This window comes from Ananas comosus, linkage group 11 (genome assembly GCF_001540865.1).
Source record: "Ananas comosus cultivar F153 linkage group 11, ASM154086v1, whole genome shotgun sequence".
Taxonomy (NCBI): Eukaryota; Viridiplantae; Streptophyta; class Magnoliopsida; order Poales; family Bromeliaceae; genus Ananas; species Ananas comosus.
This window is the reverse complement of record NC_033631.1, coordinates 11,783,304-11,802,721: the sequence shown is the minus strand read 5'-3', so window position 1 is coordinate 11,802,721 and position 19,418 is coordinate 11,783,304. Positions and strand designations below refer to the sequence as shown.

The 19,418-nt window shown below is 40.8% G+C and overlaps 5 protein-coding genes across 8 annotated transcripts; 4 read left to right on the top strand and 1 right to left on the bottom strand.

The window, feature by feature from the left end:
• Positions 704-1,432, bottom strand: LOC109717189. Its single transcript, XM_020242862.1, has one exon. The coding sequence runs from the start codon at positions 1,430-1,432 to the stop codon at positions 704-706; it is 729 nt and encodes a 242-aa protein (XP_020098451.1).
• LOC109717738 (lachrymatory-factor synthase) lies at positions 5,639-6,336 on the top strand. Its single transcript, XM_020243626.1, has one exon. It carries the CDS (start codon positions 5,704-5,706, stop codon positions 6,205-6,207), a length of 504 nt encoding a protein of 167 aa, XP_020099215.1. The 5' UTR covers positions 5,639-5,703; the 3' UTR covers positions 6,208-6,336.
• Positions 7,092-8,525, top strand: LOC109717188 (pentatricopeptide repeat-containing protein At1g77170-like). The gene has a single exon (XM_020242861.1). The coding sequence runs from the start codon at positions 7,092-7,094 to the stop codon at positions 8,523-8,525; it is 1,434 nt and encodes a 477-aa protein (XP_020098450.1).
• Positions 9,535-12,297, top strand: LOC109717187 (CASP-like protein 3A1). Its single transcript, XM_020242860.1, has 3 exons — positions 9,535-9,827; positions 10,918-11,053; positions 11,897-12,297. Exons 1-3 carry the CDS (start codon positions 9,535-9,537, stop codon positions 12,110-12,112), a joined length of 645 nt encoding a protein of 214 aa, XP_020098449.1. The 3' UTR covers positions 12,113-12,297.
• LOC109717454 (ultraviolet-B receptor UVR8) lies at positions 14,419-18,086 on the top strand. 4 transcript variants are annotated; one of them, XM_020243257.1, is made up of 5 exons: positions 14,419-14,585; positions 14,708-14,923; positions 15,474-15,509; positions 15,632-15,759; positions 16,321-18,086. In XM_020243257.1, the coding sequence occupies exons 1-5, from the start codon at positions 14,528-14,530 to the stop codon at positions 17,608-17,610; spliced, it is 1,728 nt and encodes a 575-aa protein (XP_020098846.1). In that variant the 5' UTR covers positions 14,419-14,527; the 3' UTR covers positions 17,611-18,086. The 4 variants fall into 4 exon arrangements, with proteins under 4 accessions (XP_020098846.1, XP_020098847.1, XP_020098848.1 ...); XM_020243258.1 differs by lacking the exon at positions 14,708-14,923 and having other exon boundaries at positions 14,423-14,585; XM_020243259.1 differs by lacking the exon at positions 14,419-14,585 and having other exon boundaries at positions 14,786-14,923; positions 15,640-15,759.

Here is a 19,418-nt window from a genome sequence, read left to right as displayed (position 1 = left end):
TAATAAAAAGCTATTGGGAGAAAATTTAATAAAAAAATTATTATTTTTTCTTAAAAAATTTCGAAAGTTACTACTAAAAACTTTACTTTTCTTTCGCAAACAGTAGTAAAACCTCATAGATACGTAAATTGCAAATAATTTATCTACATTAAACATCTGAACAAATTAATGGTATCCTAGCGAGACCTCAATCTCTCGATTTTTTTATTAATTAAAAAATAAGTATTTAACTTATTAGATATGTATGATCGATAATCGAATTCAGAACGTCGTATGATTAGCTTCAAATTTATAATCTAAAAATTTCAAGAATATTTAATTTTCTGAAACAATCATTTTTCGTTAATACGATGTCATGAACTGGATACTATTTGAACTAATTAATTAGAATCACCTTTTCCATACCATGCACAATAATAAATTATTCTTTCTCTTAATCTTCTTAACTAGGAGCTGAGAACTGCACCATAATTATTTTTACACTCCATATTTTTTTTTCCCAAACAAAGAAACTCGAAAAAAATAAAGAGAAAATTGCTAGAATATATGATGGTTTATATGTTTTTTTTTGAAAAAAAACCCCTAAAAAGAAAAACCTAAAATCATAGTTCACACAGCTCCCTCAAAAAATATTCTTATTTCTAATCACCAGCGCAAAAAATAATAGTAATAATAATAATAAACAATAAATACTATCACAAGTTCACAACCAATGATCACCATATCCGTATTCCGGAGTTGTGCCATGCGTTTGCGAGCGTAGCTGCTCCCTAAACCAGCGTATAAACTCCTCGGCCTCCATATCCACTCCCCCACCCCCCACCTCCAAATCCTCCTCCTCCAATTCCTCCGGAAACGGCGAGTCCGTCACCCGCAGCTGCCGCACCCGGTGCGGGCTCCTCGCGAACAACGCGGGCGACGTCGACGTCGACGGCGAGGAGTCCGAGTTGAGCACCTCGAACACCTTCGCGATGGCGGCGGCGTCGTAGCTGTAGAGAGTGGAGTCGCGCCTGCTGCTGCCGCTGTCGCGGTGGCCGTGACGGTGGCGGTGGCGATGCTGGTGGCGGTCTTTTCGGTGGAGGAAGGGGAAGGAGGGGGTGTTGTTGCAGCTGAACTCGACTTCGCGCGGGGCGTAGACGGCGTTGGCCGCGTCCATGGAGCGGCAGGAGAAGGCCGAAGAGAATGCCGCCACGTCGAATGCGGCAGTCCTCCGCTCGTGGCTGTGGTGCTGGTGGTTGTGCTGGTGGTGGTGGTGGGCAGTCAGGAGCCCCGACAGCGCCCGCCCGCCGGCAATCTTCCCGCGCTTGAAGAGCAGGTGCAGGTCGAGCGCCAGACTGCGCTTCCACACCCCCTTCAGCAGCATGTAGTAAACCGCACGTACCACGTGCCACAGCGACTTCACTGGGGTTTTTTGTGGGCCATTTGATTCCATTATTATTATTATTATTATTATTATTTTTGTTGTTAAAAAGAAAATTTTGATAAAAATATATACTAAGGAGAATTTGAGGAGAGTAGAAAGTGTAGGAGAGAGATAATAGTTTTGGACATGGAGAGGTGTGGGGGAGAGAGGGGGGAGGTGGAGGAGGTATTTAAAGGTGGGATAATGAAGGGTTAATTTGAAGAGCAGTTGAACTAATTGGGATGATTGATTAAGTGAAAGGCCTCATTATTATATAGAAAAAGATATTTTGGAATGTCTTACTTCTCCAAAAAAATAATTATTGAAAATTCTCAATTATTGGCGCATTAATGGGCCCGTTGATGGATGCTGGTAGGGTATTAGGCTTCTAAAATTAATTAGTGCAAGACAACTTATGAAAAACACTCTCGATTATTTGTTCCAGCGACAGTGGGCGGTTGATCCACGTTGGTTGGTCCTGTTTGGATATCGGAATAAGTTATCTGACAATAACTTATTCGCTACGAAAGCTCTCGTGCATGCATGATTAGAAGTAAAGAGTTTGATTTTTGTTTATTGAATTTATGATTTGATAGAACGGTATATTTTGTCTATGAGACGATTTGTTGTACTTCAAAAAAGTAATTAATAACATGAATGTAAATATAATTATTATTATTTTTTTTAGAAAGAGATAGGTAGCACGCTATCCGTTTCGTTTATTTTATTTAGAAATAAACTTAGCTAAAAATATGAATCAACTAGGATTCGAACTTAGGTATCGAATATCAACTACCAGGCCCTTTGCCACTTGCTCTAGGGACGGTCGGTAATGTAAATATAATACTTAGTTCAAACATTTGGTCCGGCTCTTCATCTACATATTATAAATTATTTTAAGTAAATCAAAATAAACTGGATTAGGCATTCATGTGTTCGTCGGAACCCCCATAATTGGCTAAAAAATAATAGAAAAAACTATATAATGTATAAAAATTTATGCCATATTAAAACGACAGTTTTTACAATGGAGGGAGCTTTGCTTTCACATAAAAATTTGAAAACATAAAAGAGAGAGAGAGAGAGAGAGAGAGAGAGAGAGAGAGAGAGATTAATTAATACTAGCTCCATGCATGGGAATGGGATGTTACCATGTTAGGTCTTAATAAGGATCACTGAAAGTCCACCGTCCATTCTGCCTCGAGATCCGCGCATCACACTTTAATTAGAATTTGCACACCGGTGCTTTAGAATTCGCGCGGAGCTAGGCGCCGTGCTCGCATTCTAGAATTTTTGCTGTGACCAGTCAAAACAAATTTTGACCCTCTAATTGTTTCAATTGATTTTTTTTTCAATTGAATGCAATAATTGATGAAAAACTCCCCAAAAAAAATATTTTTTTTTTTAAAAAAAATAGAAGATCTCTCGAAATAGTGAGATAAGAATGAACGAGAGATGCGAACACTGAGATAGCGCTTTCTCTAATCAATGCGCTACACCTAACACCCCCCATAGAAGTCATAAAAGGAAACGTATTCAAAGTTATAATAACTCTACATATTCATTAAGTATTCTATATATTGTTAATTTGCTGGCAATGTGTTCTCATCCGTTTGATGTGAATCGGACCGTGGACGAAATTCCCCTGCATGCACCATAGTTGAAAAAAGTATTTCCGTTTTGGGAAAACATTCAATGATTGAATGTTAATTTTGGACTTCCAAATCTTAATATGTGGCCTAAAGACAAAGAAGCTTAGCTATACCGCAATGGCGCAAGCATTAATTACAGAATTAATTTATTGTATACACCTGGCGTGTATTGTACATCCCGTGCACCATAAATATTTTCAATTAATCAAATATAGTTATATATATTGGTGTTGTATAGAACAGTCAAAAAACTCAGCATATAAAATGGTTGGTGCAAGTTTCTTATATTTATTATCTAGCCATCAAGTAATGTAAAAGGTTAATTCATATATATATAAAGGGTATGATTTTTAACATGTTGGCTTTTTAAATGTCACTGAGAAGATGATAAGTTTGAATTTATAAAATTTGATTTTGCAAAATCTCTATGGTGAGGAGATTTTAGGATCGAGTAAGGTGTATGGTGCATTGGGTACATGAAATAATTTAAATATATATTAATTATGATTTGTTCACGCGGTTGTAGCAATCAAATTGATTATTTGTGTTGTATTACAAGTTAAATTGCTTCTATTATTCTACAAGGCTTTCTTGCTTAGCAATCTTTTTGTTTTTCTACGTGGAGAGTGTTTCATTTTGCCATGTGGATGGATCTTATGTATTATGTATGTTTAGAGAGATTTAGGTAATGTAATTAATTAAATCACGTAGTAATCAAGTTTCATATATTTTAATCATCACATGCATGTGTAGAGCGCACGCAAATGTGCGCGTGCATATATATATATATATATATATATATAGGTGCATATCTAATAGGTTTAAGTGTTTTAATTGAATTGTTTTCATTGAATATGTCACATTTTTAGATCAATATGAGCTTGAGCTGGGCGAAAACCTCCTAACAATTGGTGGTATCAAAGACAATAATTTGATAATTTTGGCCTAATCATTCAAGTGATCTGATGCAGTGCAATGGAGTTGAGAATTATTTTTGAGAACTACATCGATCCTTGGGTCTTTAAATATGCTTGTGCATATTTATAGTATAAGATTAAAACTTTTATTTTTAAAACTCAGAGTTTTGTACTAGCTTTAATATAACTGGAAGTTTCATTTTTTTTAAAAAAAAATTAAATTACCAAACGATTAAAACGAAATGACTAGAGCTTAAAATAGAATTAAAAGACGAACAAGCGAGCACTCCATTACTTTAATCCAAAGAGCTGAGCCACACTAACAACTAAGATGGAGATGTTATCATACAAACACTACCATTTTTATTTTGAGAGAATACAAACACTACCATTCGAGAGCCAGTTTTTTTCTAATCTTATCACTTTTTCCTTTTTTTATATTCTGATCTAAAGAGGAGTTGATTGAGCCCGAAGAGATTCTTCAATAGAGATTGTAAGAATATTACAATTCTTATTTTTGTTGTAATCTAAGCATTTCTCTGAACAAAAACAACCAGCATTAATGTCTACAGAAAATTAATTCCAAGCTTGCGATCTGAAACTCATAACGAAAACATATCATTTACAAAAATTTGTAGAGAAAACATATACATACCAAATGCTAGTTTTTCCCAAATAAAATGTTGGATGCTGTAATGGATTAACATAACGCACTAGTTACAAAAAAAANAAAAAAAAAAAAGGTCCAATGGCTTGTCCAATTTAAAAATAGTAAATAAATGTTTATTAAATTTGCTGCACCGTGAAATTTATTAGCCCTTGATAGCTTATTAATTCATTTCCAGAAAAGTTATGGACCAAATGCATGCTAGTATTTTAGTACCTTACTGCACATTGAATGATAAATTATTACCTGTACCTTGATGCAATGCATGTGTCGATATGAAATAGAAATTATTATCTCCACGTAATATATCCGTACATTTCATGCCTCGTCTTTGTATTTGTCACATATCTTATCATCTAATTCAATCATGCTGTTTAAGATTATGACATATATATGCAGCTATAATGAAGTATTCAAAAATATGTTGTTAAATATAAAAATATTCAAACAATCGTTATACTCTAAAAGCTTAAACTGTTAAAAGCTTAAACTATAAAAGAACGGCCCCCACATCTCTGCTCAAGATTTTTTAGTCGGCCCATGACATGGGTTTGAATTAAATGAGAGAATTAATATGCTAGGAGCCTGGCGTGACTCGAACTCAGAACTTCCTGCTTTGATATCATGTAAAATAACCGTAATACTCTAAAAACTTAAGCTGCTAGAGAACGGTGTTTATATATTTTTATATTTAACATATGTAAACACGTGGTGCAGTATTTTAGCAGTAATGACAAGAATATTATTTCACTTATAAAATAAATAATATTTTAACGGTAACAAGTCAGAGAGACGTATTTGAAAATGTTAGAATTTTTACAAGAACAATGTATAAAAGTTGAACTTTGTAGGGATGTATTTGCAACTTATTATGTTTGTAGGGACCTATGTGAAATTAATCTATTTTTTTATTAGAAAAAATGAGTTGATTGATGATTAATTAATCTCCAAAGGAATCTTATAACACCAACACTCATTCACCCCATAATTAGTCCCAAACTGCACCCATCCCCTTCCTAATCCCGTCCTTAATTTTCCCTTCATCTCTCTCTAAATATCTCTCTTATGGATCAAACCCCAAAACCCGAGCCTAAATGGCGCGGCGCGGTTCGAGCCAAGCTCGCGGGGCCGACGCCCGACCAGGCCTGGTCCTACCTCAAGGACTTCTGCGCCCTCGACCGTTGGATCCCCACCCTTCACACGTGTCGCAAGGTGGAGGGTTCCGACGGCGAGGTCGGCTGTGTGCGGTACTGCGCCGGATCCCTGAACCGGTCCGACCCGGCCGCGCCGGTGGGGTGGTCCAAGGAGAGGCTGGTGGACTTCGACCCGGTTCGGCGGAGCTACAGCTACGAGGTGGTGGAGAGCAACAAGGGGTTCGGGTCGTACGCGGCCACAATCCGGGTCGGGTCGGACCCGGACGGGGGCTGCTGCGTCGAGTGGTCGTTCGAGTCGGATCCGGTGAAAGGGTGGACGTACGAAGGGTTCACGTCGTACTTGGAGAGCCTGGCACGTGGCGTTGCGGCGAGGTTAGAAGCGGAAATTAATAAAAGCAACAAACATGACAAGTAATATGTACGGCCAATTGGTCATGTATCCTTTTGTTATGTTATTTTTGGGTGGAAGGTCAATTGGAGGAAAAATTCTAGAATACAACGGGTATATTGGTAACGTGGCATAATAAATTAATCAAATGTTTTTTTTTAGGGGTATATATTCTATCATGATTGTAAAAAAGTATTTTTATTATACTTTTGTTTGAAAAAAAGAAAAGTAATTGGCTTGTTATCGATGACGTGGTGTAAATGTGACAGTATAGAATTTCTCCGATTGGAGACCCTCTCAACTAGAAGTTATTAAGAAATAGTTTCCTAAGTTAAATTGTTTATTAATATTTTATTTAGTATTAGATTGTTTTTATTTTGAGTTACTATCGCTCAATTTATATATTTGTTTTTTGAAAAAAACTAGCTCTCACTCAATAATAATTTTAAAAAATGTTAATAAAAAATAAAAAATTATGTGTCCACATTATTAATGAATTGTTCAAAGATGTAACATATTTTTATCTTTACATGCCAATACCTTTTTTCTTATTATTAAACTATTATCGTTATACCTATTACAAACTAATATTTTATTTTGTATTTTCTATGAAATCGTAAAATGAGCTAGTCGAGTGAGCGTTCGAAATTGTGTGCAATTTCGTGCATCAAATTCATTATGTACAGAACTGATTTCACCGCTAAATTTTAGCAGGAATAATCCGTGTTGTTTACATTGGATGGTACAAATTAATTATGCTGAGAGATAATACTTGGATAAACCTCGTGCGTAGAAAATTTTAACTTTTGCTTCCGAGGGAAAATTTGACCCGAGTTGGTCTGATTAAACCAACAACCGAATCCCTACTATCACTTTGCCTGGTTCTCTGTACATTATAATGCGCCCATCCTATGTTCTCTTTTCTCCTCGTCCCCAAAACCCCGAAACCCAACTCCTCTCCCCATTTCCCCTCCCTCTCCCCAACTCCATACCTACATTCCCCTCACACCCTCCTCTCCCGCGCACACTGCCCCTCCATCTCCGACGCTCATGGCGACGACCCCGCCGACGCCGCTGCGGCTCTGCTCGAGCGCGGCGCCGACCCACGGGAGCCTCCGCGGCTTCACGCCTACATGCTCCGGCGCCGCCTCCTACGCGCCCCGTTCCATTGGAACGCCCTCGTGCGCTCCTACGTCCGCCGCGGCTCCCCGCGCGCCGCGCTCCGCGCCTTCGCCCTCATGTCGCGCGCCGGCGCCGCGCCGGACTCCTACTCCCTCCCCCTCGCGCTCAAAGCCGCCGCTCTTGTCCCCGCGCCGCTCGGCGCGACCCGGCAGCTCCACGCGGCTTCGATCAAGCGCGGCCTGGATCGGAGCGAGTACTGCGAGAGCGGGCTCGTCAGCGCCTACGCGAAACGGGGCGACTTCGACTCCGCGCTCCAGATGTTCGACGAAAATCCCGAGAGGAAGCTCGGGTCTTGGAACGCTATAGTAAGCGCCCTGTCGCAAGGCGGGCGCGTAGAAGAGGCTATAGACATGTTCATTGGGTTACGAAGGAGCGGCTTTGCTCCCGATAACGTTACAATGGTGAGCGTGGCCTCGGCGTGCGGCGGGGTAGGGGACTTAACCTTGGCCGAGCAGGTCCACGCGTGCGCGCTCAAGTGCGCGCGCGCGGGGGGGCGGCTCGAGCCGACGCTGTCGAACGCGGTGCTCGGCATGTACGCCAAGTGCGGGCGCACGGACCTCGCGCGGCGGGTGTTCGCGCGGATCCCGCGGCGCGACGTGTCGTCGTGGACGGCCATGATCTCGGGGCTCGCGGCGCACGGCGAGGCGTGCGCCGCGCTGGCGCTCTTCCGCGCCATGGCGCAGCGCCGCGAGGGCCCGCTCCCGAACCGCGCCACGATGGTCGCGGCGCTCACGGCGTGCGCGCACGGGGGGATGGTGGAGGAAGGGATGGAGCTGCTGCAGAAGATGGAGGAGGGGGAGATTGCGGTGGAGCCGACGGTGGCGCACTACGGGTGCGTGGTGGACATGCTGGGGAGGGTGGGGAGATTGGAGGAGGCGCGTGGGGTGGCCGAGAGGCGGATGCCGATGCCGGCGAATGCGGTGGTATGGGGGACGCTGCTGGGGGCGTGCGAGAAGCACGGGGACGTCGCGATCGGGCAGTGGGCGGCGGAGAAGCTCCTGGAGGCGGAGCCGTGGAATGACGGGGTGTACGTCGTCCTCTCGAATATATACGCCGGCGCGGGGATGTGGGGGGAGGCCGAGAGAGCGAGGAGGCTGATGAGGGAGAGAAAGGTGGCCAAGACTCCGGGATATAGTTCCGCCGTGTTATTTTCGTCGGCTTAAAACGAGTGGTCTCAGATTGGTCAAATCATATTCAAAATGATGTGGAATTGAATAAGTCCAGTCATATTTAAAATGATACGAGACTGATTGAATTTAATGATCTAACAAGCTTTTGAAATAGTAACAATTTTAAGATTATAAATTAGTCTTATATATATATATATCATTAAATTTTGATTTTGATTTTTATATAGTAGTCCCGTGAACCTGGCTAATTTTCGTCAACAGTAGTCTCTTGTCTTGAAGTATCATGCGTGTACATTGGTTTTCCCCGTTTTGTCTCGTGCTTAAGCACGGTCGGAGACACGGCCGGAGCTCTTCACGACCGTGTTTTATTTCCCCTGTTAACGGAAGATCCGGAAGCTGTGGAAGCTAATTTCGCGGACCACCCACATGGGTGTTTCATTCGCCACACAGATTACATTTACCAAGTAGTGTATGTTGTAATTGATCGCTAACTTTTATAAATCGGTAAAATTTGCAACGATTAAACTTAGGTTTTTTTTTTTTTTTTTTTTTTTTTTTGAGAGAGAGATAGATAGTACGCTATCTGCTTCGTTTATTTTATTTAAAAATAAACTTAGCTAAAAATGTGAATCAACTAGGATTCGAATTTAAGTCTCAGGTATCAATCACCAAATTCTTTGTCATTTGCTGTAGGAACGGCGGGTTAAAATTCAACTTTTTGTCTTTGTAAATGCAAATCCTTTCCGTGTGCAAGTTGCACATCCAAGTTTTCCTGTTCCGGGAAACGCCAAAATAATATAATAATAATAATAATAACAATAAGAGCTCCTCACGCTTTACGAGGTCCCGTCCGCTTCAAAACATTTTCACGGGGGCGGAGAAACGCTTTAGGCCTGCTCCTCTTGACACGTGTCCCTCGTACGATACCACGTCTCGGCACCGATCCTCTCTCTCTCCCTCTCCCTCTCTCTCTCCCTCTCTGGCCCTTTTATTTATAGCCNGAGAGAGAGAGAGAGAGAGAGAGAGAGAGAGAGAGGGGGAGATGAAGGGGGTGGCGGAGGTGGGGATCGAGATGGGGGAGGCGGGGGCGGCGAAGGTGGCGGCGGCGGCCGAGTCGGGGACGATGAGCGGGCCCCTGGTGGCGGCGGCGGCGGAGCGCGGCGCGGCGGAGCGGAGGAGGTGGGACGCGGCGGCGGCGGCGGCGCGGGTGGCGGCGGCGGCGTCGTCGCTCCTGGCGCTGGGGATCATGGTGTCGGCGGAGCAGCGCGGGAGCCTCTCCGTGTTCGGGCTCCAGCTCCCGCTCTACTCCAAGTGGTCCTTCTCCGACTCCCTCGAGTGAGCTCCCCCACCCTCCTCCCTTCTCCTTAATTACCATCGTGCCCTCCATGTACTGGTTCTACAGAGCATTTCCTTGACGGTTTGAGGGGTAAGTGGGTCCTACGCGGTGTTTGTACGGGCGACTCGGTGAATTTACCTCTCTACCCCTGAGATTTGAACGGGAGGCTCGTGAGAACATACTTATTGTGGGAATTAACAATTGTGGTACATAGCATTTAAGCTGTCGCAGAAATTCATGCACCTGGTCCACCATGTTTTCCATGGACCAGGTTTAGCTCCTTGCTGTCACAGGAATTTTTATAACTTGTACGCCTACGATCGAAAATTGGGAGTGGGGCCTGATGAGTGGACCGAGATAAGTTACTTGGTCCGTAGATGACGTGGTGAGCCTGGTCTAAGCAATAACTTCACCGTTCCAAACGGCCGATGCATTAATTGATCAACGGCTCCATGGATCTGCAATTCATTAATTGATCAACGGCTCCATGGATCTTCAATTGTTGTCCCTTGACCCTTCTGCATTAATAAATGTGCTACCTCTGGAAATTCGAATGTTAATTACGTAGTATTTGTTATCAAATTCACTAACGAAATGGAGCATGATTTTGGGAACAATAGAAATGTGAATTTTGGTCCAATTATGCTTCCTTCTCTAAAGTTAAAAAAAAAAATAAATTTATGAACTGAATAATGTGTCGTCATCATCCAACTTCATGCCAAGTTTTTCTAAATGTCTTCATCGCGCGCGACAGCGACGTAGGAAACAATTTTTGTTTATGATTAATTGCCGTTTTGTAATCTAGCTAAAGTTTAGCTATTAATCTATAACCCTTTAGTAGTTCAGGTACGTAGTTATTAGTAATTTTTTTTGCTGTAGCTCTTGTAACTTCACAGTTGAAATTCACCTGCTAAAGCCGCTAGATTAGAAAACTAGACAAAATTTGCAGGTGGTTGATTGTAATAAATCGAACGGTTAGGTGATTAATTTAAACCATTTAAACCAGGTAGTGCAAAATCATGTTTATGTTCAAGTGACTAGGTTTTGTTTCCTTCCTGTTTTACTATCTAATTGTGTATTTTTTGTCAGGTATCTGGTGGGGATATCGGCGGCCGTAGCAGCGCATTCGCTGCTGCAGCTGCTACTGAGCATGAGGAAGCTGGTGAAGAGGGTCCCCGTCATCCCGTCTCGGAGTCATGCGTGGGTGTTATTCGCTGGTGATCAGGTTCTTTGCTCTGCCTCTAACCATGTACATACATATATTAAAAATAAAAGGGGCATTTAAGTGGTTTGGTTTTTGTGTCATCGCGAAGATCATCTAGGAATGTTATGAGAATTCAGGGCCAGGTGGCCGATTGAAATAATTACATAGTAAAATTAACATTTTAAAGTTTGTATAACAATATGCAACTAAGTGATGTTCATGACGAACTTGACTCCGTGGAAGTTAATACTTGCATTGAGTCTTAAATAAAAGCGAACCGTCGTTAGAATGCAGATTTTGAGGTTGTTTTAGGTTTAAATTAAGAGAGAATATTGTTCTCTTTGGAGTATTAACCCTTTAGGGGTAGTTCAGAAGTCTTTAGTATTCTCGTAGTTTTGTTCATGCAATTTGGCTTGTGGTGTTAAACAATCAATATTTTACCTGTGGGTTTCTACATTTGTTGGATACTGACGATTAATATAATAATGTTGGCTCAGCCTAATTATTTTACTTGCGCAAGGCTCCTAAGCTGTATTAATCTAGATAATTTTCTATTGTGTTAAGTGATTAGACAAATTAAGAGAGATTCTTTGTACAGATTGAACTCATGTTTGGCATTAGTTTGTTGCAATTTGTCACTTTGAAAAAGACAAAAATCACGGTTTGAAGAAATCTGAAGCCTATTTATAGTATAGAAGTGGGAGTTTCTAACTATGAATTCATGCTGTTGAATATGAATCCCCTCGATTTTATCTATTTACTAACTTGGAGTGTTGGGCCTCATCAAAACTCGTCTATTTTGCATGCGGATAATCAATACCCGTTAACTGTCACAAATTTTAATCATCAGAAAATTTTTGACAGGTCTTTGCATATGCGATGATGAGCGCGGGCTCTGCTGCTGCAGGAGTTACGAATTTGAACCGCGCCGGAATTCGACACACGGCACTTCCGAACTTCTGCAAACCCCTGCACCAATTCTGCAACCGCATGGTGATCTCCATCACCTTTGCTTTTCTGAGCTGCCTCTTTCTCGCTATCTCTGCTGTTCTCGATGTGATTTGGTTGTCGAAGTTTTGAGTGCCCAATATAATGCTATCTGTAGAGATTTGAGAGAACGAAATAGTTTATGTGCTTCTGGACCTTCTGTGTACAAAGTGGATGATCTAAATGCCCTGAAATTTGATCTCTTTGTTATGTGAAAAAATTGTGACATTTTCATTGGCTCTGTTAGCAACTAAACTGTCATTGGCTCTGGTAGCAACTAAACTGTTCCTGTTATCTTCTTTTTAAGTGCATTTGCTTAATGTGAAGTTCCTCATATCGGATCTGACACACTCTTTCTGGTGATGCACCTTTTGTAGTATTGTAACTACAAATCGCTGCTAATCCTGAAAAAAAAAAGAAAAAAAAAAAGAAAATAACTTTGTTTGCCTGAAGATAATCAATTGTGAACTTGTTAAGAAAGCTGCAGTACTGTACTTTGGATTGTTCAAGTTAGGAACTCCTCAATTGTTAATGCTAAAGCTGCAATAATAATAGATTGAAGTTGGTTGTAGTTGGCGAACTAGCTCAGTTTTCTATGGTCAACAAAAGTAGCTTTAGTTTTTATAAAAAAGCATATGCAGAGCAACCTTTTAAAAAAAAAAATAATTAAGCAGTAGAACATGATTTTTAATATTTATATTCAACACATCTTACCGATAAGCGTACGGTTTAATAACATTAGACAAGATGTGCTCAATATATCTGGTGAAAGAATAGAGCATGATCAAATTAATTTAGTAAAATTAATTCACTCAAGGATGGCTCGAACCTAACTTTCAATGGGGGAACATTTTATTCAAGCTATTTCCTTGCAATATAAGTTTGTTTAGACCATAATGGGATGAAAAAGAGAATGTACTTTTTCTTTGTTGAAAAAGTATAACACCTTATCTGTTTCATTCGACATGTTAATAGAAGCAACAGAACCTCGAAAAAATAGAAAGTTTTAAGATAAGTGTCCACCCAACAACGTCATTAAGCCCTAAATAAGAGAGAGTACCTATCGGGTGTTCCTACTTTTATTACTAAAAATTACATTATTTCACCCTAAACAAATAGACCACTAAATCACTGTGAGCCACGTCATCCTATCCTCCTAACTTTGAATATTGCATCCAATAAAAGTAATAAATTGTTATGTACGTAGTCACCAATTTGAAGTTAAACTTCTAACACTTTGTCATTTTGCTCACTTCATCATCACACATTAAAAGAGGCCCAATTAAAGCATGACTAATGTTCTGCGAAGGAAAGGTTCTTTTGGTTTTAGTACTTCACCTAACTTTCGTATGACATGCAATAGAAGTACTCAGCATTTCTAATTCTCTATTTAGTTCTTTCACTTCTTTGGGATTTATTGTTGAGGAAGAAACAAAGCTAACTCGCAACTTGCTAAAATTTCATGTAACTAACAACATTTCATTAATTGCAAAGCAAATTAATGCAATTTGCAAGCTGATCAACACAAACTATTAGTCTTATTTTTGAGGTTTGGTAACCTCGTGTAGGAGTTTTAAACCAAACACTCCACCTTGATTTGGAGAGTTGATTCCAACGAGCTATGTCCATTTTCGTATCAAACTCCGCTCCGGGGAAACTTGAGATGGTGACAAGTGATGAACCATCTAACTTTTAGAGAGATTTTTGTGTAATTAAGAATTAGATGAAGGATGCCTGTGAAATTAATCCTAACAATTTCGTATTAAAATGATATATTAAAAATTTTATAACTTAACCAAAAGCAAAAAGAAAAAAAATTTTATTGAGAGAAACGAAGCGGGTAGCATGGGACAAAAATTTTATGAGCACTGCGTGTGCAGCGACGCCCTACTGCACCCTCAAAAACAAAATGGTGGGCTCGATTTTTAGGAAGAGAGAGAAAGAGAGGGGGAAGGGAGGGTGGTGCGGATGGGCGCCGCTGCACACGCGGTGCCCATCCGGGTACGGTGTCCATAAAATTTTTATTCGATAGCATGCTGCCTTCTCTCAGAATAAAGAAAAATTTTTTATTGAGAAAAAAATTGTATAGATAAAATAGTTAGGTTTTAAAACTAGAAGGTTGAATTTTTTTGTCACTTATACTACAGATGTTTTATAAAGAAATATTTTTTTTATGGATGAAGGGTTTGATGGTTTCTACCGAAGCGGCAAAAAATATTAATATTTAAAATTTTAAATTTTGAATTTTAGTTATTTTATATTTTTAATTAAGTTAAAAAAATAAATTTTTTTTTTTTTTCACACACTAAGGAGGTAAAGCACTAAAGCGGGTAGTGACTATAATGTTGTTCCGTAGTACGTCCTAATCTTCTTACCTTTATTAATTCGGAGCGCTCATCACTGTACTCTCCGATATTTATACGACGCAATAATCCTCTTTGAACACACACCGCCTTTTCAATTGCACACATCCCTGCTTAAACAGTAGTCATTTCTCCTCGCGATTTAATGCCGCAAAAGGTCGTCGCCATCGCCGCGGGCGAAGCCCACACCCTCGCTCTCACAGGTGCGTGTGTGTGTGTGTCTCTCTCTCTCTCTCTCTCTCTCTCTCTCTCTCTGCAGGGAAAAGAAAAAAAGAGAGAAAAAAGGAAAACCCTAATTCGCGCTCTTTTTGTTCGCATGGAGTAGGAGATGGGAGCGTGTTCTCGTGGGGAAGGGGCACGTTCGGGCGCCTCGGCACGGGGAAGGAGGACGACGAGCTCGTCCCCGTCCCCATCGCCATCGCCATCGCTGGCGCTGCGTGGGCGACGAAGAGGACCGTCGCTTCGCCCGCCACAGGAGCGATCGGGCGCCCGAAGTTCGTCGAGATCGCCGCGGGTGCTTACCATAGCCTCGCTTTAGAAGGTCTGGTTCGGGGTTTTTAATCGATTTTTGGGTTTTTGGTGTTTGATTTTTGGTTTGATTGATTTGGATTAGCGATTTGGAGCCTGGGCTATGAAAAAACAACTGAAATAGTGGTGAATTTTGGGAGTAATTTGAGGATTTTTGGTGTTTGGGGACCACAAGGGTTTAATTCCAGGCACGAATTGAGTGTTTTTGATGCTTGATTGTCATATGCTATGGAGAACGAATGATCAAAAGTAAATTTTTGAACAAAAGGATGGAAATTTGGGGATTATCTGGGGATTGTTGGTGATTGTGTCAGAAGAGCTTACTTCAAGGCATGAGTTTTGAGTGTTTTTTTATGATTAATTTTTGTTAACTGTAGTGCCCTAACGATAAGGGTATGGAGTTATGTAGATTGGAGCTGTGGTTGCTGTTGCATGTTTTCAGGGATTTTAATTTGTGTTCCCTTTTTTTTATTGATTGTTTTGCTAGTCCAATCTTACTTAAATTAGTAGATGTGAGTATCTAACTTAAGATTGGTGTTAATTCCTTGATATTAATGTGGCAGATGATGGATCTGTTTGGTCGTGGGGTTATAATATCTGTATCCTTTCTTGTTTACACAACAAATCAGCTAATTGTTCTTTGAATTTGATTGTTGCCACTCCCTGCATTAGTATTCGACAAAAATTCCGTCTAAATTTCTCTGCCTTGACAACTTTATGGATGGCCAGCTTGGCTGTGGTGAAGAGAATTCCCTCTATCCCTGTTTGGTAGAGCGTTTCCAGGAATTGGGTACCCCCGATTCTTTGGTAGATGACCCAAATAATGATGGTGGCGGAACTCCTTTGAAGGTAGTCAAATCATTCTTTTTAACTGCAGTTTGTATTTTGTAAGAATGCAATGTCGATAAAGATTGCTAATTTGAAACTTTTAGTTTCATGCATGCTTAAGAATGTGATGACTACAAAAACTAGTTGCTCGTGAAATCTGAATTATTCTTCATTTGATTAAAAACATTTAGTTAAACACATCATTGGTTATTAACTTCACTTTTGCTGCTGAATTTTAATTTGTTAGAAAATGATGCCCTAGATCTCTGTTTTTGTTGCAATCATGTTCGTCAATTAGGCGTCGATTTAACTTCCTGGCCGCTGATTCAACTACCTTTTCATCCCTTCGTCAAGTTAAACGACACCTGATGGATGGACGTGGTTGTAATAGAAATTGAAATTTAGTGCATCAGTTGCAACAAATTGAACTTTGGCGACCAAAGTTCAATTTTGAGCTTCGGTGTCCAAAGCTAAATTTTGCTATGAGTTCAGTGACCAATGGTATTATCTACTCTTCGAACATGTATATGTCTACCCAAATATGTATGTTTCCTTTTTAACTTCACTTCCAACTTGCTGCAGATTTCCTCTGTCAGGGCTGGAGGAATGATGTCATTTGCGATAGACACTCTGGGATCACTTTGGATGTGGGGAAATTGCCCTCAGCAGACCGACACAGGAGAGTTCTGCCTTGTCAGCAGTCCAGCCCCACTACCTGTATGGGATTTCCATGGACACATAGTAGTTAAAGTCGCATGCGGGAATGAACATGTAGTAGCGGCAGTTAGCACCGGAGAAACATACACAGGAGGCGACCTTGTATGCTATGCTTGGGGAAACAACAATCATGGCCAGTTAGGGTTAGGTCACAAGGAAAGCCGGGGCCGCCCGCAAGTTATTCCAATGTTCAACGAGGAGTCTTCTTGGGCCGTCTATGAAATAGCTTGTGGCGCTTTCCATACAGCAATTCTTGCATATAACAAGTCTTATGATCAAGATATGGGATCTAAATGCTTTACTTTTGGTCTTGGTGATAATGGGCAGCTTGGTCATGGGACTGCAATGAGCTCTTGCTTGCCTGAATTAGTAAATGGGTTGCCACATGATCTAGTTCTAATTTCCATTGATTGTGGTTTGTTCCATACAACGGTCGTGTCTTCTGATGGGGAAGTGTGGTGTTGGGGGATGGAAAAGGGCCTTGGACTGTGCCCTGATGCGAGCTTCACAGGAAACGATGCAGGGGATGCATTATATCCTTTAAGGGTTCATTCTCCTGAGACAAATGGATTTAAGTTCATGGGCCCTGTCCAAATTGCTTGTGGGGCAGCCCATACGGTTCTTGTAGCCGGTGATGGGTATAGGATGTGGGCTTGGGGTAGAGGGAGAAGTGGTGTGTTGGGGAGAGGCGAGACAACTGACAGTTATGTTCCTTGTGTTGTTATGTGGCCTCCTCTTGATGAGGACTACAAGGAGATAGAAGCAGGCATGAACAGAGAAGTAAAAGCAAGAGAGGATGCGGGTGCTACAGTCGAGAGTGAGCAAAAGTTGGCTGCTTCAGCAGAGGAGATAGAATTTTTAAGGAGAAAGTTGACACTTATGGAACGATATGCCACTGTGCTGCATATTTCTATCTTTAGAAAGCCTTTAGATGAACGGACTCTTCCGCAATCTTTAAAAGATTCGGGTGTGTTCGATATCAGAAAGGAGTTTGAGAATATGATGGAGGCAGCGGACAATGAGGAGCTTGCTCGGATGGAGATGTTCTATCGAAGCATGCTTTCTAGCGTGAAGGACAAGCTGATGAAGAGGAGAGTACAAGAGATGGTTAAGGAGTGCTTTCGTTCCCTTTCTACAGGGAGGCCACCCTATTGAAATTTATACACTGTAGATCGTTGGAATTTGTATACTGTTGGCGAACCATACTAGAATCTTCAAGATGTATTTTGTTAAGTATTGTATGAGAGTGCAATAAACGTGTCTGAAGCGTCAATTTCGTAGGCTTTCGGAATGAATGTAGTGATGCAGTTCTGCTTCAAAGGCGATATATATCCTGGGGTTCTCTGTACAGATTGAAGCCATGGCTATGCACAAAGGATGTATGTATATATCAAATATCCATTTCGGGCTATGAAGACCACCATTGTAGGTTATTTATACACATTGCATGTAATAACTCGGAGATGTAACCTGAGTTTGTGGTTATTTGATGTTACTGAGCTTATCTTGTGAAGGCGATGTAATAACTATTGTAGCAAAGTGAAGCTTTGTTGTTCTGAACAAAAGTTTAGTTACACTAGGAGTTTGATAAACCATTTGGCCTTTAATTAATCTTTTCTGATGTTCTCTTATCTCGTTTTACTGTTCTTGTTGGCAAGATTAGTCTTTTGTGATGTTCTCTTATCTCATTTTACTGTTCTTGTTGGCAAGTATAATTTTCAGCAACTGGGGCATTCTCTTCAACTCTTGCCAATTCTCCTCGAGTGTTTCTTGTTGCAACTAAAATGGTTGAAGCATATCATTTTGTTAGGAGAGAGCACAGAGAGCAGGCCTGTGTTTGTTTCTGCGGGTCTGGGAGGTTGGATTCATGATTCTCAGAAAGCCGTCGGCGGTGGTGTTTGTTTAGACATTGAAAGTCGCAGGATTGTCTGAACTGCCACTCACACCCACAGTTATATGAAGATTAATCTTTCAACTTTGATGGAGTGGGGGATGAAGTCAAATTTATAAAACTCACCAGCTACTTGCTTTCCGACTTTGTGATTCAACCCAGCTCCTAGATGTCGAATTTGGGCAAAAGAACACACAGTAGAATTGTAGAAACATTGAAAGCCTTTTACCCCATATTTAAGGATTTAAAGACTAATACGCAAAAATCGCTTGCTTGTTAAAAAACCGTTTTGATCCAATCTACACACCCCAAAAAGGATTTATATCATATATTCTATCCATCTAATGAGTGAAATTATTTTACCAGTCATATCATGTGACAGGTAAAATAATGTCACCTACCGAATGAATAGGTGTATATCATACATTTCATAATGGAGTGTAAGTAGCATTCATGTAGGATGGATCGAATTATTGAGTCTGTCCGGCCCGGTACGGCCCATTAATAGAAAAGGGCCACCTCTATCTGCTCCGTCCCTGCTCTCAAACGCAAGCTTAACATTCCTTGATCACATACTTTTTTCTTCTTCTTTTTTATTTTGAGAGATAGGTAGCATGCTACACGCTTCGTTTATTTCATTTAGAAAATAAACTTAGCTGGAAATGTGAATCAACTAGGATTCGAACTTAGGTCTCAGATACTAATCACCAAATCCTTTGCCACTTGCTCTAGGAACGATCGGTTTCTTGATCACATACTTGAAGAGGTGTTTTGGAGATCACATTGGCGTACTCTGCACTTGGCCGGTGTTCATACACGAAAAAAAAACTTACCCCAAAACACCACTCTTTCCGCCGTTGGAGTGGCTGATCAATTGTAAACTCGAGAATTGGCATTAAAGCTTTGCGCTTGTATCAACTGTTGTGCAACAAGTGTGTTGTTTTCAGAGATCATAAGGAGATAGCAGGGATTCTATCCATTTTGGTCAGCTTTTGGTGCCTTTTTTTATTGCTCTGTTCTTACCGGTGTTTAAACAAACGTAATTTTCTCTTTTCCGCGGCTTAATTCTGGC